General features: G+C 42.3%; 1 protein-coding gene and 1 long non-coding RNA gene across 15 annotated transcripts in view; one reads left to right on the plus strand and one right to left on the minus strand.

Moving 5' to 3' along the window:
• Positions 1-17,140, minus strand: part of BTRC (beta-transducin repeat containing E3 ubiquitin protein ligase) — a 119,247-nt gene that overhangs the window by 55,109 nt on the left and 46,998 nt on the right. For 10 of the 14 annotated variants that reach the window (XM_084526648.1, XM_084526650.1, XM_084526646.1 and 7 more), the window contains 2 exons: positions 15,591-15,668; positions 4,910-4,999 (listed from right to left, as the gene is read on the minus strand). In XM_084526648.1, the coding sequence (XP_084382774.1) occupies positions 4,910-4,999; positions 15,591-15,668 (168 nt within the window). Of the gene's footprint in view, positions 1-4,909; positions 5,000-12,191; positions 12,330-15,590; positions 15,669-17,140 lie in introns of those variants that run through there. The other 4 variants (XM_084526649.1, XM_084526651.1, XM_084526647.1 and 1 more) reach the window with 2 other exon arrangements.
• LOC311440158 lies at positions 11,387-12,399 on the plus strand. The gene is made up of 3 exons (XR_014695231.1): positions 11,387-11,732; positions 12,068-12,194; positions 12,281-12,399. It is a non-coding gene; the product is annotated as an uncharacterized lncRNA (long non-coding RNA).

The following is a 17,140-nucleotide window of genomic DNA, read 5'->3' on the forward strand; positions in this document are numbered from 1 at the left end:
AAGAGGAGCCATCAATCTGTGACATAAAGGGAGTTGAGAGTACAAGAGGGACACTCTTCAGATCCATTTGTCCTACTGCCAAACTGGAACCCTAAATGTCTCTTTTTTAAAGAGTACTTGTGGTTTCGCCATTGAATTCATATAAAAATTCTGAGCTCGATGTTATTATTATTGTGCAGACTATCCTTATTCTAAAAATTCTGAAGTAGTGATGCAGAAAGAACTCACAAAGGAAAGCAGACTGCAATTACCAGCCCCTTCCACCACTCCCTGCTTTATGGAATCATCCTTTAATGTAGAAGTGTAGCTATAGCTCAGTAACACTATGTATCTTTGAAGAAAATTTCACGTAGCATGCTTGAAGTGACAAGCTTTGTTCTGCATTTCTGAATTGACCAGAACATAGCTCTGTTCCCCTGTATACTGCAAACAGCACATTACTGCGTGCTTATGCTGAACTTCTCATAAAAGGATCTCAAAAGTATCATGCAGTTAAATCTCACAGCATTCCTGCAAGGAGAGTACAATTCAGTTCCCTTTGTAAAAGGGAGCAAGAAGAGCTATCAAGGCCACAGAGGATAAACTCACAGTGCTGGAAATAAAGAGTATGTACCCTTTCTAGATTCCTAGCTCAATAGTGTAACCACTATAGAATGCGAAGTTTAACATACAACAAAGAGCAATCAAGAATTCCCTAAAAGGCACGGCATGCTTCATGCAAAGACCTGAGAAGCCTCTTAGTTAGCTGGGACCTTAAGAGGCAGGACTAGTGATCATACATGGGTAGCAAGGAGTGTTCAGATGCATTTTTCTTTATTTGAGGTGAACAAAATTGGAGAAAGACACAGAGAACCTCTCCCAGGTGCTGCTGAGCTCAGATCTAAGCAAAAACAGGGGGATGCTGTGTGCCATTTAAAAAGTGTCTGTGCTGGCTGGTGTGTCATAGGTTGCCTGTCTCTGGCACATAAAGGAGAGAAATAAATGTACAAAGTGAGAACACTTCCTTACGTAGCAGATGCAGACATAGTGGAACTGACTGCATTAGTTAATAAAAAGTAAAGACCTATTTAATGAGCATAGGAAATGGGTTTTGGCTGTACAACCCCATAACATCAACTATACACTAATCTCTTGCTGGGAAAGAAAAGAGCACTTTGAATCAGGAGGTTATTTCCAACATCCAAGGAAGTACAAAATCCAACAGACTCCAAACGAACAGCAAAACTCAAACCTAAGACAGCCCACATTATAAAAGGGTGACAAGGCAAGATCTCCTTTTGTAAATGTGAGCATACATAATCCATCCAAAGACTCAGCCAAGGAGACTGGAGACAGTCAGAGCCTCCCTCCCTGCGGAGCAGCGTATGAAGGTCACCACAGAAAGCAAGCGGTCCCAGGCACAGAACAGAAGAGGAACTTGTTTGCACACCCAGGAGCATCACAAGAGTCCTAGGGACAGACCAGATGCCAGGGGATTTTTAACTGTGGCCCTCCCTAATTGAGGCTGAAACGCACACCAACACCATTATCTGGCCTGAAGATACTGGCTTACAAAATATGGAATAAACAATGGGAACAGATGCTCATTTGGCCAGTTTTCAATAAGCCTCATTAAAACCAAACACCCTGTCCTTGGAGCTCAGGTTCATGCTACATTTCTACCTTATTTAAGCACCTAGCACAAATTTCTGAGGAAGCCATCCGCTTGTGGTTGCACACCAGCAGCGTTGTAACAAGAAATCCTCTTGCAAACATTTTCTGCTTTCTAAAAGGGACCAAGCAGGAGGATTTGTGCGTGTGTGTACATATGTAAAAACACAATTAGAAAGTACATTTACTTTTCAAAGACATTAGGTTAAATATACATCGCACTTGTTGATCACTCAAAGGCAATGGGCAGCGACATGCCGAAAGATTAATGGAAGAGCTCCTGAGGATGAAAGAACTGCTGTTACAGATCACGCAGGTGACATCTGTGCACCTAAATATATAGCTTTTAATTTATGATCCCTCCTCTTCAGTCAAAACATGTGCACACTTGAAACAATTTTTATTGTGCCTTATCTGCTTCTAACCACATACGCCCGGGTCCCACCAAGGGAGTTTCAGAGGACAAACATACCAGAAAAGCAAGGCTAAGTACAACATGCAAAGATTAATCAGAACAGGATATTCTATTTTTAAGTGCCTGAATAAAACTAGATAATCCACAGGCTTGCAAATACCACTGAGCACCTGGCTGTGGACAGTCAGCTTGGCATCATCCAGACGACTGGGCAGACTAACTCACTAGCACAGAGCTCCTTGAGTGGTTGAAAACCCAGTAACTCTATGCTACTTTGCATACTTGAGAATCTTGTGTGTGTATATATACACACACACATTCATTTTCCACCATTTTAGAAACAAAGCTGATCTTTGTCAGCTTGGTAGGTTGCACCTGAATGTCCTGTACAGAAGTACTCATTAACAAGAGAGCTTGATGGATGGGCAGTGCTTCAGTCTGAAAAAAAAAAGATATCTCAATATTGATGTGCATGGCCTCAAGAGAAACGAAAAATCATTCTTTGAACAGACTTCTGAAGTATCAAGCACATGATCAGCAAATGGCATTAATGTAATCATAGCAGAGCAGAGTTTTCTTTGCTTGCAAGTAGATGCAGAATCAGAAATCCTGTTTTCAGAAGAAAACTCGTCTCTTGCAGACTGACAGCTCTGACAAGGACACGACAGCACTCACTGTGATTCCCAGTCAGGGCTGATGCTGCACTGCAGAATCAGAAAAGGTGAATCATAATTTCCAAAGTAATCCTTTCTGCCTTCCACTGCCGGTTTTAAACAAAAATAAATTAATAAAAACCCTATAATACTTTTGGAAAAGTGCTGCAGATAAAGCAACCCACGCTCATGCTTTCCAGCATTCACCCCCCTGACAAAACATTTTAATGTCCAAAGCCCTAAGACACATCAATCATGGAGGATAAAACTCGCCATGTGCGTAAGGCTAGGAGAAGGCCTCTGAACTCCTTAAATCCCATTTAAGCCCTGCACCGAGGGAACATTTAACAGTTGTGCCATTTGCCTATGCCATCACTGAGCCATCTGCATCCAGCTAACTGGATTTTTAAATGCTTCAACACTTCTGGAATGTGAAATTTCTTAGAACCTATTTCACTTTGGTTTGTAGTTTAGAAGGCAAGGGGAAGGGGGTGTAACAGCCAGACAAGCTAATAGTAGGGGAAATATATCCCCAGAAAAGTCCTTATTTTTATTTCATAAGGACTATATATATGGATATATATATATCGTATAGCTTAGTATGTATAGTCTGTATAGCCATATAGCAGTATATACAGTAGGTATGACTATACATATCTAGTCATAGAGCATATAGATGCAATACTTAAGAACACACCCCTTTCTACCTCCAGGGTGACGGTTCAAATTCATCCCAATAACATGAAAGAAGTCTTACCATGATCCCCACTGAACACAATGCTTTAGGAGAGTCTATTATATGGGGCATTTGGATGTTAAAGGTATATCATTTAAGTTAAAAGAGGCATGACTTAAATGAGCTGTACTTCTTGCACATCCTTGCTCCTTAGTAAGGTGATCAGGTCCAAAAAGACCCTGTGCTGTGAAGCACATGGGGTTGAGTGGGTTTGCTCTAGCTAGCTTGCTGTGAGCTGCTCGTGGCATCAAAATAGTGCTATATGCTTATATGCTATATGAGTTTCACCCACTTTGTATTATAAAGGGCCTTAGAAAATAATGTGCAATACCATTGATCTTAAGCTAGGAATGAAGGTTTGGGTATTAAATATTACCACTTTGTAGCAGGGCTGGTAGCCTCCCTCTGAAGTGCCTCCTCACTGGAAGGCAACCTTGCATGTCAAGCACAGTTTACAAGTGCTAAGCCACCTGCATGCACCACAATAAACTTATGATGGCCAATTCACAGTCAGAAAACAAAGATAATGAAGCATCCACATTTCACCAGAAAAATCCCAAAGCAAAGATTTAGCTGGGAGATTATCTTAAAGGTCAATACAAAAAAGGGTCCCAAAGGGACAAGGCACCTTCAGAGTTATGAAACACAAAAGGGTCTTCAAGAAAATCAAGGAACTGAAAAAACGAAAGAGAAAACAGGCTTTCAAGTGGTCAGGTTGTGGTGACAGAGGAGCAACAAAATGCCAGCTGGTTTCAGTAACAGATGGCTGAGTGCACTGATCTGTCCTGCATGCCCATTCTAAACTTCCTTTCAGTGGAAATACGAAGCTTATACAAGGCTAAGCAGATCCTTCACACAGCCTTTTTATACTTATTGCATCATGGTTCAAATGTTTTCCACCCACAAACAACCCTGCATGTATCCTATTTTACTGCAGTTATGCTAAATTTTAAGAAAAGAGGGTGGCTGCTGGCACCTCGTTTGTTCTGATCGTATCTAACACAATTCTCAAGGAATGTCTTTTCTCTGATGCATTCAGATACCCATTTTCTTACTGCTCTAACTGCCGTATCGCCCTCCTCCCCCTCCCCTAAACATGATATAAAGAGTTCTCATGAAGTATTTTAGCATGTATCTGGATCATTTATCATTTGAAGTTGCCACAGCTAATTACATGGCAGGAATAGGTCATGCCACTGGAAAAGCCTATTACTTGTAGAAGAGAATGAACCCTTCAGTCCCAGATAGCTCAGAACTCAAGTAATCATTTCCACCAGAGGGAAACATCACATCTCAAAACTCTGCGCTGAAGGACAGAAAAGCCTACACAAAATACTTAAATACTTACTATTTAAATACTTTTTTGAAGTGTAATTTTTAATAAGAACTTTTCTTTGAATAACAGCGAACAATACAACAAATAACTCTGCAAACCAAAGACGTTCTTTTACTTACTTTGGCCACACAATTTTCAGTCTTCATAGCCGTGCTTCCTAGACACACCGTTTCCTGGTTTAAGCACAGTCTGGCACAGCTGTTGTAGGTCTGCAGAAAGATTAAAATGGTTATGAATAGAAGAACACAATTTTCTTTCAGGCACCACATTTTTGGCACGAGAACCCACAACAGTGCTACCGTATTTCCTTTTTCCTAAGGTGTAAAAGTTTCAAACGAAAATAAACTAGTCTGCAGCAAAAACCTCTGTTGAGGGCATGCATGTTCTCTGGGAAGCGATGCACAGTTTTATAGTTCTGAGATACATAGATTGAAGAGATTTTTCTCCTCTTTTCCTCTGAGAAAGGGAAAAAAAATCTTATCTCAGTCTTTGAACAGCTAAAGCAAGGTGATTTCTGTACACTCATTACCAAAGCGCAAGGCAGATGTTAATAAACATCTCCTGTCTTTATCGGGTAAAAATACATAGGGAGAGTACAAAGGGTTATAATGAGAAGTGAAAAAAAGGCAGAGCACACCTCACTTGTATTTCATTTCCCCGATTTTGGGAAGTTTGTTCTTCTGAACCAGAATGACTTTATCTTAACCCATACGCTGCCCTGCACAGGGGATGTTCAGGCGGGAGTCTTTGCCAAGCACATTGCTCGGAGTCCCTTTTTTAAGGGCAGTACTTATTAAGTGTGCCTAAAATCAAACTTTGGATGACTAGACTATTTAAATTAAGATGCCTGAAGAACTCAGGAGTTTCTCATGGAGGCTTTCCCTGACCTGCGTTCAACACCATTTTAACTACTACCTGATGAAGCTCAAATTTTTTTTAGGAGAAGGAGGAGGACAGTAGCACTTAAGATCTCCAGTAATGGATAAAAAAACCCACCTTGCTAGGCCTAGTACTAACAGAAGACAATAAATATGCCCTGTACAAGGTCACAAAACTTGCAGGCAACACCTGCATGGAGCCAGAGGCCCTCCTTGAGTGCTCCCTGTGCCGAGTGCCACACAAATGTCCTCCCCTTTGTATCCCTCTGCCACAGGCCTGGCTGGACAAAGTACAGCCAGCAGCAGCACCCAACAGAGCAGAGGAACATGCTGCCAAGGATGTCAGGAGCAAGAACACAGAGAGATTAAAGGGAGGTTGTGCTAAGCAATAGGAGGTACGTTCAGAAACGCGGTGTTCCTGACGCAGCCTCCAGCTCAGAAGGATGGCAAGCACCAACCGATGGGAACTGGGTGCCTATAACCACAGCAAGCATCACACATTATCCACCTAAGTTCTTCTGATCCTCATTAAACATCATTACTGCCCACACTGGATAAACAGTTTACTGTTTCAGGTCGATCTGTACTGGTCCGGCACAGTACAGACACTCCTGGGGAAATTCAGGGATTCACAGTCCCTTCCACTGGACTTCTTTACAGACCCCCTTCCAACTTCATCATGAAACAGAAACAAAAAAGGAGGACAACAACAAAATAAAACAACACACATTTTCTCCACTGCTCCAGCAGTTTACGTTTTATTTCCCCGTGAGCTCTCTAACCAGAAAATTGCCAGTGACAGACAGGAATGCAGAGTACCCCGGCTCCAGCAGATCTCCTTACAAGCCCTAACACTGCTATCTGCTGCGACTGGCAGCCAGCTAGCAATTTCTGACTCCGGATCCAGAAGGAGAGCCTGAAAAATTCAAACACACGAACCCTGTCAGAGCGCCGTGTGGCCGAACAGAGCGCATCTTTCAGCAGGGGGGGGTTAGGTTCAAAGCGGGATTAGGCCACAAGCAAACAGAAGTCTGAGGGACTCAACTCAGCCTCTCGCAAATATTTGCCAGCGTCATAAAACCATCACTCTGGTATGCACAGCACTTTTTCTTCAGAAGAAAGATCGGGGTAGCATAAACTACGTTAAATTGTGGCTTAGATGCAGCGGCTCAACTGGTGGACAGAAAAGTTGGCGCCATCTGCTTTGCACTGACATTCAGACAACTCTGGAGGTGAAAAACTGCAAAGAGTTGATTAAGTTCCTTGCTTGTTCTTTATATTTGTGTAATTGAACCCATTTATTGTAAATCTGGGATCTCTCTCATTGGCAGTCTCATTCCTAGAATTCCAGCAGCAGTGTTTCTGCACAACTTACCTCGCATGTACTGTAATTTTTATGAGGCCCTGACTCACAGAAATCTAATCCTAACTCCCCTTTGCAGACGGAAAGCTCAGCCACAAAAACATTCACTGAAAGAAACACGGTAGCCTGTGGCTTCATGAACTGAACCATGAACCAAACTCCCATCTTTTCAGTCTTTTTCCTCCCAGGACAGGTATGCAAAAACCTTGGTAACAAGCCAGCTTTTTAAAAGCCAGACTTACACCAGGCTTTCTCTCAGATATACAAATGGGAAAGAGTGGATAATCCAAACACACTATGTAAAATAATACAGGCTGAATCTATATATAAAAAAAAAAAGAGAGAACTTTATGAGAAGGAAGCTCGCCACACTACTACTCAAAAGCTGAATGCACATCAGAATATAGACAAATAAATATTCCATCGTATTGCTTTATTTTTCTTTATTTTCATTATTTAAAGCAGCTAAAAGGAAACAGTTCATAGAGCAGGCAGTGAACTTCTGGAACTTGCTGCCACAGGATGCCATAGAGAGAAACAACATCAGCAAGTGGAAAGGGGGATTAAACGAACTCAGGAACAGCACGTCCGTGGAGTATTTGGCAGGGATATCCCCTGGAGCAACAGCTGTAGGGGCTGCATGAGCAGGAGGGGAATGGAGAGCAGAGAGAGGCCAGACCTCCTTGCTCTCACTATATAGCATCTCCCACCGACAGTGCAGATGGACCTGGGCATTCCCATGTTAACACCCCTCTGCCCTTGGACCACTAGCCAGTGATATTTAAATCTCTCCTTCCCAAATTTTTCAGCCACGGAAGTGAGACAAGAACTTATTTTTGTTGTGAGAGCCAACTTTTGTACATTAATTTTGTTATGTAAAGACCTACGTAAGCACCAAATTACCAATCATTTAGTCCTTCAGCAGCTCTTTGTTTCCCAATAAAAGTGGTAGGGAAAAAAAAGAAAATTAAAAGGAGTGTGTATTATGGAATCAACCCATTGGGATGCAGATTTGAGAATAAAACACACAAACAGCGATTGTCAGCTCAGTGTCCCTTACTATGTTTGTACAGTTCTCCTGTTCTTCTTTTCATACTCTCAGAGAAGAATGCATTACTAGCTATGTGTGATGAATAAAGGAGATACAGAAGATGCGTATTCTATAATTCAGCCAAAAAACTTCAAGCAAAAATGCAGAAGTCAAGTTCTCCCTTACTGTCTGGGAGGGGGGGAAAGAGGTCATGTCACTCTACTTAGTAGGTCTCAAAGGAAATCTATTGATAATGTGGAAAAGATGCTGCATTTGGCTCATGAAGTCCAGCCATGAGAAGCTGGAAGAATATAGTGTGGAGGTATTACTGTATGGTTATCTTCTTCTACTGTTTCTCTGCAGGCAGCAGTAAGACACCAGATCACTGCTGTACATGGAGATGTGGTTTCACCTGGTATGGTCATATTGTGTCTGTACACTAACAGCTACAAGTGAAAAAGACAGAACTGGAAGCAGAATGACTGTCATATCATGAAATAATACTGCAGAGCCCTACGTTTAGGTGAAACACTGGATGGTGTCTCACGTTACACTGCAACACCAGAGCATCTCCTTTCAATGACTCCGATGACTATGGGAACACTGACTAATCTGGAAGAAAAACACGAAAATCAAAACCAGAACCAAGTCACAGAAAAGCAAATTTCTCAGCTCACCTTTACAGCTCGACCCTTTTATGAATCTCATCTAACTTGCGCCAAAACCGTTCGAGTTTCTCCTCACCTTTCATCAAGATAAGAGGCTTCTTCACCAAGGAAAAGCAGGCTGAAGTGGTAGCCTGGTTCAACGCCACAGGCAGATAGCTTTGCGTTGGAGTGCTTTAATATGTTTTTATATTGCATATAAAGCATGCAAACATAAACCAGTTTGGGGAAAACTACCCTCTTTGTGGAAGCCGGCTGTAATTCTGAACAAGTTTTCAATTTTCGCACTGCTGCTAGGGTAAAACATTTTAAAGAGTTTAATTTTTACAGAGGCTTCAATGACACGAGATTATCTAACAAAGTAATGGTTAATCAATAGAGGGTTTAGTTGTCAGGTGAAACATATAACACACTAAAAGGGATTGATTGCAAGGCTCCTCCTTATTTACTAGGAGGTATATATTTAAAATGACACAAACTTGTTACCGAGCTGCATTCCTTTAACCTTGCAAAAGCCGTTTGAGAACAGTGTTAAGCAGCCCTATAGCAAAACAAGCTCTAATGAAAAAAAAAAAAAAAAATCCTACAGATATATGGCAACCCCAAATCATGTCAGAAGCAGGGGAACCACAAAGCTGTATTCACTCGCAGCCAAAGGCTTAAAATGCCACAGAGACGCTAGCCTATAGTTCACTAAAGATAGAGCTGTATCCGATCTCATTCCGTAAGTGTCTTTGGTTACATTTTTCTTTTTAAAGAAAGTGCGATCCTGCTCTTTGACACAAACACGTAAACATTTCTCCTTGTGTCGGCTGTGGATGAACGCTCAATGCCAAGCTGAAGCCTCCAACCCAAGGCAGCGCTGCGTGTGCAGCTTTTCTGCCAACTGCAATCCATTTCTTCGGCCATTTATCCAGCGAATCCCCAGTCCCTGAACAAAACTCCACTTTTTAATAGAAGCTGCAGCCCATGAGCTCAATAAGATTTTTCTCCCCCCCCAATAGTTAATAATTACATGATTTATCAGAGAAAGATAACACTAATAAAAACGCAGCAAAAAGACAAAACCCATACCCTCCCTTCAAGTCATTTTCAGGGAAAAGATTATTAAACTGTTCTTTTTGAACAAGGGCTTTTGTAGCTAAGCACAAATTGCCAAACGGTTAGAAAAAAAGTTATTAGACTCCGAAGAATTCAGCAGAAGTGGGAAGTTATATAAACAAATCACTCCAGCAGATTTGGAAAGATCGCTTTCATCTTACTTAGAGTCTTAGGAGACTTGCATTAATTACCCTTTAAAGGTCTTTCACATGGACTATTTAAAATAAATGCAATTTATTTATTTATTTCAAATGAGGTGCTTCTTCTGAAAGAATTAAGTAATCTCAGCAAATTTAAAAACGTTTTTATAAACAGGTAATTAAAAAGAAGACTAGAATTAAGTCAAGCTGTAAAACATTCCCCATGATTCGCTGCAATTATTTTCTTAAGACTAAATTTTTGTTATCTGGAGCCCAGTCTTTGGGAAGGGTAGCCTCCACAAAAAAGCCATAAGACATAATAAAGACCAGCCAAACAAAAAAACTAGATCATTCACAGCATTTTCCCTAAAGCACAGTTTGTCATATTGCAATTACACCTTGCCTACTGCGAAAGCCAGAGTCCTTAATATTGCCACTAGAGGGAAGAAGTGTCTCAACACATGGCAATGGTAGTTGGGGAGTGGGTTTTTTGAGCAATTACCATAACAAAGCTCCCTTGGCTGTGTGTACCTTCTAATTACTCAGTACAATTAAAATGACTTACCTAAAACAAACAGGGAAAAAAAGAAAAAGCCCCTAAAACAAAAAAACACTCAAGATACAAACAATACGCCTTACTCCAATCTGCCTGTTATCTGAAATTGCATTAAAGCTGGAGATCTTTTTTTCCTCATCCATCAATGCATAAGGGCAAAGAGGGGGGGGGGGGGAGTGTGCCACAATGCCCAGCCACCACAGGGTTGTTCAGCCAAGTAAAAGCACGAAAACAAACAAAAACAAAGAGCAAAGAGAACTCCGTCTCTTGTTAAAATAACGAAGAAAAAAAGAAAGGAGGAAATGTCGTGGTATTTAGCCATCTGGTAGCTGCTTGAAAACAAATTGTCCTCAAAAGAGCAGAAATACAGTATGTCTTCTCTCAGTTCACTGGCTTATGAATCAGACTTTTTTTTTTTTTTTTTTAATAGGGACACAGCAATATTAGACTTCAGTGCTGCTGCTGCTTTCACTCGCCTCTTGTGCCACCGTGCCAAACTGGCCATCCCCGTCTGAACCCTTGTTCCAACTGGGAGGCCGCACTCGCAGTCTTTCAGGGCACAATCTTGTTGGCCCCATTGTTCAAAATCCCTCCGGATTTTTCTTTTCCCCGCCAGCCACTCGCTGGTTTTTCAACCCTTAAATCTTTCATTTTATAAGGCACGTCATTAAGGGAAGATGGCAGCCGAGCGATTTTTCTTCCCATTGACAATTTGTGACATTTCTCCAGCAGCGTGCAAGGTGTTGAAAACCTGGCAGCTGTTACCTCCCGGGATGAAGCTCCTTTTTTATCCTCCCTTGACAGTTTAACTCAATGGGTCAGCACCTTTAAAGACTGCAAAGTACCACTGAAGTGGATGGAGGCTTGAATTACTGCTCCCTCCCTAATCAATGTAAACCCTCACTGCAGGTGAAACTCTTCATCTATAGAGGTGCATGGGGGAGGAAAATGTAATGCCCTGAGCCAGATGGTTTTCATCTTGTTTTTTAAAGAAGAAAGGAACAAGCTAACAAGGGGACAGCTACTTTGTTAGCTTCTTGGCCTCTCTCATGGCTTCGGATCCCCAGGGTTCCAGCCACACAAGAGAAAGAATACAGAAAAACATAAACACTTAAAGAAATATAACTAGGGGGCTGGCAACACGCTGCTTTCAAAGAGTTGAGAGCCCTGTTCAGCGCTTTATTTATCACTGCCCACGTTCTTCGGATGGTAAGTGGACACGGACACAAAGGGCAGGGGGGAGTAGACAACACTTGCAATTTACTCAATTACAGAGGAATGCAGAAATGCAGCAGGGTGACAGATTCCTATTAGCACGACTGCTGAAAGAGCCCAGTGGCCTTTCTGCCACAAGGCAGCATTCCCATTGTAACTCAGGCTCCAGCACGACCCAGGTTGGCTAGTTTTTTAACATGCATAAAGAGCTACAGAGGGATGGAAATGGATTTTTTTTTTCTCTTTTCTTTGAGATGAAATATATATATTTATATATATATATATTTATGTATTTATATATACATATATATATTTTTATATAAACAAAGAATATTATTACAAGAAAGACCAGGATGTGCCTCTAGCAATTTCAGAAGGCTTTTCAAGCAGCAGCTCCTCACCAGCAAGCATTAACAGTGTAAAAGATGAGCTAACCCTGCGAGTATTACAGACCTGGTATGTACGTCCTCGACATCTCCCCTGGGGAAGGGAGGAGGCTGAAGCCCCTCACTCCTCCCCACCGTACAACCATCCCTATTCAGGGGGACAGCAGAAATACTTCTGGAGAACTTTGGTGTGTGCCCGGAGAAGAGCCCCAGGCAGCGGGATGAGGCCGCAGCTGCCAGCAATCTGCTTTTTGTCTTTGCTTTGCTCTGCCCTACCTTCTCTGCCTGCTTTCTGCTTCTTCCAGTTGGCTTGTGTATTGACTCTAAACCCTTACGAGCAGCGTGCCTCTACTTTAACACCGCAACAGCGCCTAGAGCACGTTTGAGGTGCTAGATGTAATTTTACAACACGGTCTCAAATCCATACGAGTGAATTGAGGTAACGCTCCGTGCCAAAACGCTAACGGGGAAAGATCTTGCAAACGCTACGGGGCCTGTTAGAATGGGGATTTTTTTCCCCTGGACGTCCATCTGGAAGCCTGCAGACAGACAGCGGGGTCCAAAGCGAGGTGTGCAGGAGGGTCGTGGCGGCAGGCTCGCTGTGTGCTGCCAGCACTTCCCCACGAGGCCACCTTCGCCTCGGCTTCCCCCCGCAGAACAAACCGCGGCGGCGAAAGGCACTTCATTATTGCTCCGCTGAAGAGAAGGGAGGGCAGGGCTTTAAACAAGCTGCATTGTGGCCGTCTTCTTTAAAAACCAGCGGGGTAATCAAGTTCAGGGCAGCCCCGGACAGCTGCCCTGTGACCTATTCATGTTGACCCCCGCTATTCATCACTTTCCTCGGGACTATGAGGGCAAGCTCCCGGGGAGTGACCACCACAATAGACAGATACGAGCCAACAATAATACGGTTCCTGCAAAAAAAAAAAAAAAAAAAAAAAAAGGCAAAAAACAGATGGCACCGCAATAAATTTACAAATCTGCATTCATGGCTCTGTTAAAAACACCCAGAAGCTAAAAGGCTGGAGGGGCCCCCAGAGAGCTTCCCCTGCCCGGTTTCTAAAGGCCGGCTCTCTCCCCAAGACTATTGAGCTCGTGTTCTTCATAAATGAAGAATGGAGACATAGCCCTTAAAATAACAAATGCCTGACCTAATCAATCTAGTGTTTGGGCCTAACACTAACTGATAGGCACTGAAAACTAATTATGTTTTTTGGCAAGGAAGTTGAATTAAAATGGAAACACACAGGTTAAAAAGGCACTGAAGCATTTGCGAGTCCCTTTGAAAGGGCGGCACACACACACACACACACACACGCTCACACGCAGGGCTTGAAACAGGAACCTGATTCAATAACTCATGCATTTATTTTTAAAATGAATCAGATTAGTCCCATGTGTGACCTGCCGGTCCATCTGTATGAGCCGGACTTAATGGGCACTCTTCTCACGCTTACTTCAGTTTGAAGTATGAGAGAGATAAATTTAGTTTAATTTTCAACAGATCAAGCTATCCATTTTCCAAATGGACCATCTGGATCAGCCTATTAAAATTAATTTATAACTTTGCAGTGTGAAAATTCGTTTGTTAGCTTAAATAAAGTTGCCAAAAACTTTTGCCACTTGTCATTGTTTTTTCTGATGTCTGTTTTCATACTGTGATTTTCAGTTTTCCCCTTCAAAATTTAATTTTGTCAGATCGAGCACTCAACAAGAACTGAACATTTGCATCCGTACTTCCAAATCTGTCATAGCTTAGATCTTTTTACTGTTCCAGCTCAGTGTCAAGTTCATTGCCTGTTCCTGTTTCCTTTCCCAGTGCTGATCTCCGCATCTCTTCTGCCTTGCTGCCCCTCACCAACCTCAGAGCAGCCGTGCCTCCTCCTGCCAGCACGCTAAGGACACAGCTCCACTTGTTGAGACTTCTGAAGATATCCTCCTACAAAAGCCATTATAGTCAACAGAAAAATTACATTTCTCCTAGAGAGGTCCATAGCACTAAGCTATGGGGGTCTTCAGCTTCTGCTTACAACTTCAGAAGCCTAAGTAACCATTGCACCTTTATATTACCTCCATCTTCTACTACATCTGTTCCGGAAACCTACCTGAGGAAACATTTATGGCCATGGCTAATGCCTAACTAATCAAAAATGACTAAATACGTAGAAAATTTCACTAGAAAGGCAGTTTAAGTAGACAGACCTCCCCCTCTCTCCACACATACACATTCAATTCTTCTGCGCAGGTAGGTCCACGTTTCCCAATAATGAAATTTTAACAGCAGTGTCTTAAGGGAGGGACAGAAAATATGAAGTCGTACACTCAATATTTACCAAGTTAGCATCTTTCCACTAAGGTACTAGTACCGCACTCAGCACTTTTTGAGTATTACTGCTTTGACAGCATTTGCAGGACAGATCTTTTTGGTTTTACAAAATATGCGCAGATGTGAGACAGAGTAATCACTCCTTCCTCTAGGAGATGCAGATATTTCCATTAAGCATCACTTTACTCATTGATTAGGAAGGAAAAAAGCACATGTATCTGTGTCTGATTTCTTCCTCTACAGTTGGAAAATTCCCAACTTGTTCTTGTCCATCATTAATAGAGAAAAAGGAGCAGTATGAGCTTTCAAAATGCTTTGATAGTTTCTATTGATGCCTACACAAAGAATCTAAATTCCTTCTACAACACGCACAAAATCTCGGGCAACCACCTCGTATGATCTAGACAAGAAGGTACTTGCTTTAAGGCTACAGCTTGAACTTATCCACAAACACTGTTCTCAACACCTAAGGCACCATATAGCTACCAGAAGACCCAAGGATTTTGGCCACACAAAAGACCAGGCATAAAGATGAAGGCTCTAATGCATCTCAATGATATCCTGAAACACAGCTAATCACCTTGCTGTGAACAATGTTATTTTTTGACGAACTGGTACGAAATTTGCTTTACTATACATAAAAGGCTGAGATATTATGGTTTAGCAGCCCACTCTTTCTCCTCTCTACCCACTAGGCATATACATGAATGTGGAAGAGAATATTGGTCATTTTTCAGGTTATTAACCCGGACAGCACCTCCAAGAAAATCCACATTCAAGGGTAATGGAAAACTTAATTGTTCTAGAATGCTTTGAAATTCCTGAGCACAGACAAAACATACTACAAGCAAGGCAGGAACAAGAACAGAAGAAAAGGCTGAAGAGCGCTTGATGAATACCAACTGGAAAAAGGGAGAACTGGAGAGCAGAAGTCTAGATTTCCTTAGAAAGAGTCATCGACTCTCCTGGAAGGTAAATCCATGTGTCTGATTTTCCTGGGTATACTGTGACTAGCTCAGACTTCAAGGGAGAAAAGAAAGGATTTCCATGAGCATAAGTCAGACTTCAGCTTCCAAAAGCATTTAAGGATTCAAATAGCTAGAAAGTTTTATTGCATTTTTAAAGAGACTGATCACATACCTGTCTAAGTGAATTCTTCTCGGGAATGATCTTCCTAGGGGGCTCATCATTATTACAGTCTTCTCTCTCAGAGGAGTTCTGTGAAAGAAAGTAAGCTTTAATTCAGTTCTTATCCCTAATATTACTCTGCGAGGAGAAAAGAAACAGAATATTTGTACTATGCAAGCTACAGTATTTTATGTATACGCACACCGGAGGCTAACTTGTACTTTTAAGCCAAACAGCTTGTTATGGCAGAGAAAGAATCTCTCCTCAATACAGCAATGCAGCACTGTGCAGGTGTCTATCGAAGAAGACTGTGCTTTGGAGATTTATTCCAAAATTACCAAGAACTGCCTCTTGGAAAAGCTGAAATAATGGCTGGGTCAGCATGGTAACACCAGTGCTCCCCAGCACCTCGGAACTATTTAAAACAGCAGAACCTGAGGAAAACAAAAGACCGGGAATAGGTGCAACTGTTCCCTCTGCCCCTATGCTTTAATCTGTCCAACAATTAGTAATTGTAGTGAGTCTGCTGGGCTGCCAAAAATCATAGAGAAATTTAATTAAGCTAAATTCCTGTGAAAGAGGTTGTCAGGTCCTTTAAAAAAAATAAAAAATTGTGGGTAGCAAATGATACCGTGGCTATGTTTTTCACTTCTGCCCCCTGAAGCTGCACACACAAACACCATTACTAGAAAGACTGAGGCTGCAAAACTGAAGCCACCACCTCCAGAGAAGAGCATCAGGAAAGACGAGGGAAGGGGGAGAAGAAAAAAGAAATACGAGGGCTTTTTCAGCACAAATAAGAAAGAACTCCGGGAGCTTTTTGTTGTTGACCTCGCCGTTAAAGCCAATTATTACTTGCTTTAGAGTAAAGCCAGGACATTGTTTATCTCAAGACGCGTACAATCTTTAGCAAACATTTGGTTAAAAAGTGCTGGGTATGTGGGGGGAACCCTGTCCTCGCTGACAAAGCCAGCTACTCCAGAAGACAGTTTCTTTGCACGGGTTCAGCTACTGCGCTGACAGAGTAATGACAGCCAGCTTTGGGGGAATCCCACATACACATCTAAAATCAGTTTGATCACCACAGTATTCGTAGCCTTAGGCCACATTCCCACGCATTCAGTAGTGAGTAACTAAACAGGTTTTAAAGAGATACAGAAAAACTGCTTAGGGAGAGCTCTGCCAGGAAAAGGGTGGTTTTCCAGTTGCTCGCAGACAAGCTCCGGAGTGCAGGATTTCAAGCAGAAGTGTGTGTTTTGTGCTTGTGCCTCCTCGCCCCCAAAATAACCTGTCCTTTACAGAGCACAGCTCTGCCTGATTTCTTCCAGAACCAGCTTCCAGCCCAGCAGCTCGGGAGGCAGAAGTGGTGTCTGTTGGTAAAAGGAGGAGCAGCAGCACGGCAAAGCAGGGCGAGCAGAGGAGCAGGGTGCCCGCTGCAGCGCGGTCATCGGCCAGGGTCCAAGCAGCTCAGCTCTGCTGAACGGGAAGAGGCACAGCCAGGAGGTGTGGGATGTAAGCTGTTTGTTGGGAAAAGGCAGGGAAGGGAAAACAAACACACACAC

The sequence above is a fragment of the Aythya ferina genome (genome assembly GCF_964211825.1).
Source record: "Aythya ferina genome assembly, chromosome: 7".
Taxonomy (NCBI): Eukaryota; Metazoa; Chordata; class Aves; order Anseriformes; family Anatidae; genus Aythya; species Aythya ferina.